Genomic DNA, 9927 nt, shown 5'->3' with positions numbered 1-9927 from the left:
ATCCAAATAGGGAAATACGAAGTAAAACTCTACATCTTTGCAGATGATATGATCTTGTATTTAAAGAGCTTCATGGACTCCATTCCCAAGTAACTGGAGCTGATCCAAGACTTTGACAAAGTAGCAGGGTATAAAATTAACCCATAAAATTCAACGGCTTTTTTGGGTTGGTTCCATATCTTAGCTATGATGAATAATTCTGCAATAGTTGTGCTGGGCACTTCAGTATGGCCTTTTTTTTGGTCATAATATGGTATATATATACACAGTGGAATTCTATGCTTCCATCAGAAAGAATGACAGCATCCCATTTGTTAGGAAATGGAAAGACTGGGAAAATTTTATTAAGTGAAGTAAGCCAGACCCAAAGAAACATAGGTCTCATGGTTTCCCTTATTTGCAATAATGTCTAGGATAATCTTACCAGACAAGCAGAAAATCTTGAAAGCTATATACATATGACCATATAAGATGATGCTAAGCAAAGTGAACCCCAAGATAGGGGTACAAGAAGGTTTTTTCTTTGTTGTTGTTTTTATAGTTGTGTTTTTGTTTGTTTGTTTGTTTTTGTCTGTCGTGGGGCTTGATCTCTGGGCCTGGACGCTGTCCCTCAGCTCATTAGCTCAAGCAAGCAAGCACTCTACACTTGAACCACGGAGCCATTTCTGGTTTTCTGGTGGTTTATTAGAGATAAGAGTCTCACAGACTTTTCCTGCCGAGGCTGGCTTTGAATCTCAATCCTCAGATCTCAGCATCCTGAGTAGCTAGGATTACAGGTGTCAGTCACTAGCGCCCGGCTTGCTGTTGTTTTTAATGTACTATTTGATTTTTTTTTGTTTCTTTTTTATGTTCTTCCCCTTATGGTATAACCCCTATTGTCACTGTATTTGATTCCCGTGCCCTGCATCTTGTATATGCATTTTTCTACTTGGGGGAGGGGAAAAGAAACAACAAAATGCTGAAACAAGGATACAGTTTGACCCATTGTAACAATGAGACAAACAAGACACTATGTTGAAAACAAACTTTATAACTTTGGGGCAAGAAGGGAGGGAATTGGGAGGAGGGAGGAAGGCATGGTAGGGGAAATCAAAGGAGGAGGTAACAATGCTCGATAGGAAATGTACTCATTACCTTACTCAGGTAACTCTAACCCCTCTATACAGTATTTTTACAATAAAAAGTAAATAATGTAAATTGAACAAATATAATAGAAGGCAAAAATACAACAAGTTTGATGTTTATAAGTAAACACTTATAATTGATACCATAAAAAAATCAATGGCTTTTCCATATGCTAATAACAAGGTGAGCACAACTGAAATCAGGAAAGCAACTCTTTTTGTAATAGCCCCCCCCCCAAATAAAATACCTACATGTCAACTAAAGAAGTGAAGGATCTCTACGATGAAAACATTAAAAACCTGAAAAGGGAAATTAAAGCAGAACCAAGGAAGTGGAAAAACCTCCCATGATCCTGGATTGGGAGGATTAACATTTGTGAAATTAGCAATACTGACAAAGATTACCTACAAATTCAATGTAATATCCATCAATATCCTAATCTCATTCTTCAATAAAATACAAAAAGTAACCCAAATATTTATATGGAACAATAAAAGAACCCAAACAGCAAAAACAATCCTTAACAGAAAGAACAGTGCTGGAGGAATATCAATACCAAACTTCAAACTCTACTCCAAAGCCATAGAAATCAAAATGGCTTGATACTGGCATAAGAACAGACCTCAGGAATAGAACTGAAGACCCAGAAATGAACCCACAGACTTATAGCCACCTAATCTTCAATAAGGGAGCCAAAAAATAGAATGGAAGAAAGACAGCCTCTTCAGTAATTGGTTCTGGCAAAATTGGTTAAACTCCTGTAGAAAATTAAAGTTAGATCCTTATATATCGCCCTGCACCAGACTCAGCTCCAAGTGGATTAAAAACCTCGAAGTCAAAGCAGACATCCTGAAAACAATACAGGAAGGAATAGTAGAAACTCTAGGCCTCTTTGGCACAGGCTGAAATTTTCTTAATAGAGACCCAGAAATACAACAAATCAAAAAACGATTGGACAAATGGGATTGCATGAAACTACATGGCAAAGGACATAGCTAACAAATAATAGCAAGCCCACAGATTGGGGAAGATCTTCACTAGCCATACAATAGTACAAGAGTCTCCATTTTTCCCCTATACCTTTGTCTTGCATATAATTTTATCTGATTTGAGAATATGAAAGGAAGCACAGAAATGGCACAAAATGTGAACAAATTCAGCATTAATACCCACTAGAGACTCTGCTGGAAATGAGCTATACAACTTGGCAGAAGTGGGGATGAGAACAAAAAAACTGAGAAAATGAAGAAGATGAGACTGTTCAAAGAGAACAGTGTCAGGTACTCAATACCTGACTTAAGAAACTGTAACCCCAATGTATGCCACTTTAACAATATGAATTTACAGAAAAAGTAAGTTATCTCCTGAATATTATAAAACAGAAAGGTACTTTTTCATTTCATATGGCACACATTTATTAATTGCTTAAATTGAGACAGTATGTAGAGGTACAGAGAGCAAGAGCAATGCTTTATCATACGAACTATTTTTTATTATTGTTTTGTCCTATTCATTGGCAGTACCGGAGTTTGAACTTGGTATTTCATGCTTCCTAGAAAGGTGCTCTACAGCTTGAATTATGTCTCTAGACCAGAGAGGCAAATTCAACATGTTGCTTTTTTGACTAGCTTATTTTTATACTAAAAACCTTATCCACTTATATTCACTTCGAGTCAATATGTAGTTTTTCATGTTAACACTTTAAAATTTATAGTGACAGTCACCAAATCAATACCTACACTAAAACTTTCTAATTATTAGGAGTCTTAATTTAATATATATGTACATATATTAACATATATGTATGTATACTAATGAAGACATCATCTATAGGATAAGGTTCTTACATTTTTTCATTTTGTAACTAGATAGGAAAAGCAACAAATTACAATTCAGTCATTGAACTTCCATCCTTGAACACATGCCAAGCAATTTTTTTTCTGGAAATTGGTCCTGAGAATGTCACAGTGTTGCCCAATATTGTACATCCTTTAAATGAGGTGCCCTGGAGCTAGTATGCTGGGAGATGAGGTAAACACTACTCTGTAGAAAATCAAGCACTTGTTCAGAATTCTTTTGAGGCAAAGCTGCTCAGTATACTTTTAATTAAATCAACCAGAACAAATTTTTCTAGAATGCCTCAATTAACCACAGAGGGAAAGAAACAGAAAGTTCAAAATACAAAAACCAAATACATATACATGGGAAAACAAATGCTGCAACATCACAAAACCCTTTACTTCCTTTAATTCTTTTTTTTTTCACTTTTTTGGAGACAAATTAAGGATTGACCAATTCTATGGAAGATTAATTCTTTAATTTTCACCATCTTTGGCTCACAGTAAGTATTCTTACAAAAACTGTGAAATCATATCAGTTAACAGTCACATTGTTAGAACAATAATATGGTAGACGTATGACGTGGGCCTTATGCTAAGTGATGTAGGCTTGATTTAGTTTGTTCAAAATATTATTTTTGAAGCAATTTTAAATGATTTAGAATCCTTCATGAGTGGTATGATACAAATGTTCTCTAGTACAATACCATAATGTGAACAATTGGAATTTGATTTAATCAAAATTACAAAAGAATGAACTGTACATGATACTCTGAAGTTATCTCCTCTCATGGACTTTGAGTAACATTCTTCTCAGATTTACAGAAATAATTATCAAGATTAAGATGAAGGTATTTGAATTTTCACTTGATTTTCTGCATGTAGAATATCTTCTTCATGAAAGATAGCATTTGTAACAATTTCAGATCCTTTAGTGTGTCTACATGCTTACTGACTGATAACTGAGTCAAACAGGGTAAATTTATTACCAATTTTGAGAAAATTGCTTTTAAAAAATGAACACTGAACCATCCATAGAATAAACCTTTTTTTTTTTTTTTTTGCAGTCCTTGGGCTTGAACTCAGGGCCTGGACACTATCCTTGAACTTCCTTTGCTCGAGGCTAGCACTCTATCGAGTGAGACACAGGGCAACTTCCAGCATTTTCTGTTTACGTGGTACTGAGGAATCAAACTCAGAGTTTCATGGGTGCTAGGCAAGCACTCTACCACTAAGACAACACATTCCCAACTCCAGAATAAACTTTCCTGAAGTCATTTTCACTGTCGCCTTGCATTTCACAATAGTTTTCTGCAGCATACTATGAGAATCTGGAATCAGACGTGTGTGACATCCTTCATCCTTGTGGGACTGACAGATGTTGGAGAGATCCAGAGGGCCCTCTCTGTGCTGTTTCTCCTGATCTATCTGATTTCTCTGCTAGGCAATCTAGGCATGATTATGATAATTCGCCTGGATCTCCAGCTCCACACCCCTATGTATTTTTTCCTTACACAACTCTCATTCCTTGACCTATGTTATTCAAATGTCATCACACCTAGAACCTTAGGGAACTTGTTGACTTCCACCAAGAGAATTTCGTTCGTGGGCTGCTTCACCCAGATGTTCTGTTTTATCATGTTTAGTGCTACAGAATGTTTTCTTCTCTCTGCAATGGCCAATGATCGCTACATAGCTGTCACTAAACCTCTACATTATCCAGCAATTATGTCGCCAAGACTCTGTCATTCTCTGCTCAGTGGCTGCTACATGATTGGCTTTATAGATTCCTCTGTCATTGTCCTTTGGATGAGCAGGTTACAATACTGTAACTCCAATGTAATCCATCACTTTTTCTGTGACACATCCCCAATATTAATTCTGTCCTGCAATGACACCTATAATATTGAAATTGTAATATTCCTCATTGCTGGTTCCACACTGATGGTCTCTCTTTTCATAATATGTGTGTCCTATGTGTCCATTCTGCTGACTGTTTTGAAAATCAGTTCTACTTCAGGAAAGCAGAAAGCCTTCTCCACCTGTACCTCTCACCTGCTGGGAGTCACCATTTTTTATGGCACCACCATCTTTACTTATTTAAAACCCCAAAAATCCTATTCCTTGGGAAAGGATCAAGTGGCTTCTGTGTTTTACACAATTGTGATCCCCATGCTCAACCCACTCATTTATAGTCTTAGGAACAAGGAAGTGAAGAGTGCTTTCTTTCGGGTTATGCAGAAGAAAGAGAGTTTCAGGAGACTAAAATAACAGTTATGCTAAGCATTTCAACCCAACTTTTTTAGTTTTTTTGGAGGGGGACAGCATGTCCTGTTTCACTCTATAAAAACACTGAAACCTTCTTTTATATTTGTCTGAAATTTTTTTGTGCATATTTCTGAGACTATACTTTCAGACACTCATATCATAATTGCATAGCATGAAAAATATGGTAAGTGTATGGTTCCCATATATGAGTTCCTTTTAAGTGGAAGTAATGTTCCAAATATGATGTCATGCCTACTGCTATGGTACTGTGTTTAAAATATTATTACATGGCTGTAGAATGAGGTTATGATTCCCTAACTTAGGTCTTGAATTCTAATTCATCCCAATCAACATTATGCTTTCATCATTATCCTTTATTTTTCTTTTTTCCCATCTCTGTCCTCAAGTTATGTAGTATAGCATCTGTGTTAGGAAATAATTTGTACTGTGGCACTTTTTTGGATATTAGATATACCTTTGAAGGTATTGAACTCACAAATATTAAAATATCTATAAATACTCCAAAGGAAACTTTTGAGTTAGAATTCATTATAGGAAAATAGCATATAATATGTTGGAGAATATTTGTAAACTATTGAAGTGTAATAAGAAAGAGAAACATTGTAAATATTGGAGATAGTAATGTGCATGTTTTGTATGTAAATGAGTGTGAATAATGTATATGTGTTTATATAGATATATAGATATATAAGTATTAGACTTAGCAACAAAATTTCTGCAATTTCCTAGGCTCTCTTTTGCAGATTTCTTAAATGACTAAAAGCTATCTAACATTTGATAATGGCTTGTCAACCAAGCTATGAAATGAATATGTTCTCAATTATATGTGCGAAATTAAGTCTGTTAAAAAGAACGTGTTTTCATGCTGTAGGGTATGAATCCACATGCAGCAATTATATTCTAAACATTAAAAACCCGTTCTCTATGACAAATCAAGAATGTATGCAACTGTTTGATTACTTTTATCTGACTCCTTCAGATGTGTAATATTCTTTTTTTAATAAGGAAAGTATTTTTTTTAATTTTTATTGTGAAAATAGGGGTTACAATTACGTGGGCAAGATAATGAGTATGTTTCTTATCAACATTGTTGCCTCCTCCTTTGTTTCCCCTTCCCATCCCTTCCCAACTCCCTTCCCCCTCCACCAAAGTTGTAAAGTTTGTTTTTCAACATAACAATTTGTACATCTCACTGTTGCAATGGGTCCACTTGTATCCCTATTTAAATGATTTGTTTTTTCCCTTCCCCTCCACAAATTATACCAACATCAAATAAAGTGAAAGCAGGGCTTGTACTAATATTCTTTATGAACAAACTCTTCAATTAAATACTGGATATGGATTTTTAATATATTTTATACATAGCTGTTGTAAAACAATAAATTGACAATTGATTACATTTTGTGACATCCTATAAACAGATAGTATACAGTAATTTCTTTATAAGTTTTTATCCACGTTTTCTTGTGTTGGGGCCTTCATTATCTCTGTGATTTAAAGGTTAGTGAATTAATGTGTACTTCTCTTTTCTTCTTCTTTCCCTTTTTGCCTTTACTTTTATTATTATTTTTAGTCCTTTTATGTTGGTGTTGTTTTCATTTTACCAGTTCTGGCTTTTGAAATCAGAGACTCTACACTGGCTAAGAAAACATCATGCTATTTAAACAACATCTTTAGCCTTATTTACTCTAGTTTATTTTTTTCATTTTTATGTGAGATCTTTAATTTTTCTAACCACTGGCCTAGAGACAAGATATTCCTATGTACATTTACTGTACAGCTAAAGCATGGCTTTTTTAAAAACATGTTTTCTCACTAATTCTTTGCCTGGGATAATCTCAAACTTTTATCACCCTCCTACCTTGCTTCCTGTGTAAGTAGAATTACAAATATAAGTCACCACACATGGCCCTATAGTTCTAATTCTCATGAATTTTTATTTTTATTGTAGAAAATTTGGTAACTTTAAGATGCATTATACTGATAAAATGACATATCAGTTTGAACTTTCTGTGTACACATATTTGATGTTAATATAGATAAATACCACATACCTATATGGTATGATTCTATAACATTTGTTCTTGACAAGTTAACAATTTAAGGTGAAATTATATTTGAATACATTCTCTATATATTTCAATGTGGCTAAAATAAGTTTTGGGATGTTAATAATTTAAATTTTTCTTTTTTTGTAATTATGAAAATATTGTACTGAGGGGTTGCAATTACATGAGCAAGGGAAAGGGAAAAAAACAATTGTTTAAATAGGGATACAGTTGGACCCATTGTAACAATGAGATGTACAAGGTGTTATGTCGAAAAACAAACTTTACAACTAAAATTTTCTTCTATTGAAAGCTATCGATAATATTTTTTATTTTTTTAATATTCCAAATTTTGATTTTATTCTTGTTTTTCAGAGTTTTTCTTTATCCATAATGACTTCTTTTCCTGAATATGTATGTCATGTCGAAATCATATTAATTGTTACCCATATTTTTTATTGTAATTCTTGGAGAATAGAAATGAGAAGTAACTAAATGGCTAATGTCTACTGATATCCTGTTCTAAGTCACCTTGATCTTGTAAAGGCATAGGTCAGATAGTAAAGGCTTTCTTGACTCTTCTTCTATATCTGTTCTGTCCACGTACATTGAAAAATGGTAATGGAGTGTAGAACTTTATGGTTAGTGTTTAATCTCATCGTTTAACAGAATGAGCATTTACAAGATAGATTGCCTTGCATTCAGAAAACAAAAGTGATTTTAATCATATGAAGAGTACATCCCGAAACTTTGTAATTCCCAATGACAGAAAGTTATATAAATTTTGGTCCTTGAGTCTACAGACTCATTGGTCATATCTGTCATGTTTATATAGATTCTGATGCATGTGATCCTCCATGTTATTTTACATGTTCCTTTCTCTAGGAATGGTCATTTGTGTTGTAACAATTTGAGAGAACACAAAAATATAACAAAAAAGAAAAGAAAAACCATAGGGCATCACAGGAAAATTTTCCTTAATACTTTGATTTAATTGGTAGAGAAACAGAGGAGGAAGGATGAGAGCAGACAGAAGTAGAAAGATGAGTAAATTCATCAACGTTCTAGATGATTGTTCCATGGAATGTATTGAGGAATGATAGTAATGAAAGATTATTACTTATAGATTTGAGAATAGTGGTTATGCATGGATCTAGTCTAAAATAAATCTCTCAAATCTAGTTAATTGTTTAAAAAAATGTATCAGTCATGCATATATGCATGCATATATATATATATATATATATATATATATATATATATATATATATACTTGCATACAAAAAAATCTTGCATTCCTAAAAGCTGGTTTCTACTGTACAGTTTTTTTCTTTCTTCAGACAAAATAAAATAATTAAGAAATGTAAAATCTTCCTTCCTTCCTCTGTACATCACCTTGTGTATAAAAAAACAAAAAGACTTTAAATAAAAAAAAAACTAACAACACCACCACTTATGTCTAGCGATATTTAATGTGTATTTGGCATGCAAGAGAAACATTTGTTTAAACTGGGAGACACATTCATTTAAACTGGAATAATGTTGTATACTAATAGTTGTAACTAAATCTCCTGATCATTTCTTAGTTTCTGGCAATACAGATTTAGAGGGGCATCCTTTATGTTTATTTTAGCTTTACTCAATTCTAAAACCACGTGTCAATGACTAATTTCTTTCAACAGCTTCTTCATTGCTTGCTTCACATCTTTGTTTCTCAAACTGTAGATGACAGGATTCAGCATGGGGATCACAATGGTGTAAAATATCGACACAATCATGTCATGGTTTGAATCATAGCTGGAACTTGGTCTCATGTAGCTGAAGAGGATTGTCCCATGATAAATGGACACTCCAGTCAGGTGAGATCCACACGTGGAGAACACTTTTCTCCTCCCTTCACCAGAACGCATTCTCAGAATGGCCAGCAGAATGAAACCATAGGACACCAGGACAATCAGAATAGTGACTATCTCAATACAGCCCACAAAATAGAAGAGTAGAAGCTGGTTTATTTCAGTGTCAGAACAAGAAATAGCTAGTAGTGGGGGGATATCACAGAAGACATGCCTAATTTCATTGGTTCCACAGAAGGACAGAGTGAAAGTGGCCACCGTGTGTATTGTGCCATGTATAAATCCAGCTATATAGGAGGCAACGATGAGGGGCACATAGACTCTGGGTGACATGCTCACTGAGTAGAGGAGAGGGTTGTAAATGGCAACATACCGATCATAAGCCATTGCAGCCAACAGAAAGCATTCTGTGGTTCCCAAAGTCACAAATAGAAGCATCTGGGTTGCACATCCAATAAAGGAAATGGATTTATCTTCTGCTAAGAAATTGACCAACATTTTGGGGGTCACTACTGTAGAGTAACAGGCATCCAAAAATGATAAGACACTGAGAAAATAGTACATGGGGTTGTGGAGGCGGGCATCCCCTATGACCAGTACAACCAGGCCAAAATTTCCTATCAGTGTGAAGAGATATATCGCAAGAAAGAGGAAGAATAAGACAACTTTCAGGTCAAAATCATCTGTGAAGCCCGTCAATATAAAGATGGTGACTTCAGTCATGTTCTTTAAACCAAGCTTATGTATGTCCAAGTTTGATGACACTCTGTCCAT

The 9927-nt window shown here is 34.5% G+C and overlaps 2 protein-coding genes across 2 annotated transcripts; one reads left to right on the top strand and one right to left on the bottom strand.

Annotated features, from left to right (window-relative positions):
- Positions 1–4286: 4286 nt before the first annotated feature.
- Positions 4287–5234, top strand: LOC138833609 (olfactory receptor 8H1-like). Its single transcript, XM_070031890.1, has one exon. It carries the CDS (start codon positions 4287–4289, stop codon positions 5232–5234), a length of 948 nt encoding a protein of 315 aa, XP_069887991.1.
- Positions 5235–8958: 3724 nt separating this feature from the next.
- Positions 8959–9927, bottom strand: LOC138833607 (olfactory receptor 5T3-like). The gene has a single exon (XM_070031889.1). The coding sequence runs from the start codon at positions 9925–9927 to the stop codon at positions 8959–8961; it is 969 nt and encodes a 322-aa protein (XP_069887990.1).

The sequence above is a fragment of the Dipodomys merriami genome, unplaced genomic scaffold (genome assembly GCF_024711535.1).
Source record: "Dipodomys merriami isolate MVZ:Mamm:240054 unplaced genomic scaffold, mDipMer1.0.p SCAF_21, whole genome shotgun sequence".
NCBI classification, from domain to species: Eukaryota; Metazoa; Chordata; class Mammalia; order Rodentia; family Heteromyidae; genus Dipodomys; species Dipodomys merriami.
This window is presented reverse-complemented; position numbering and strand designations above follow the sequence as displayed.

Coding starts and splice junctions, on each gene's coding strand:
- LOC138833609 (XM_070031890.1), top strand. CDS start 4,287: ATGAGAATCTGGAATCAGACGTGTGTGACATCCTTCATCCTTGTGGGA.
- LOC138833607 (XM_070031889.1), bottom strand. CDS start 9,927: ATGGACAGAGTGTCATCAAACTTGGACATACATAAGCTTGGTTTAAAG.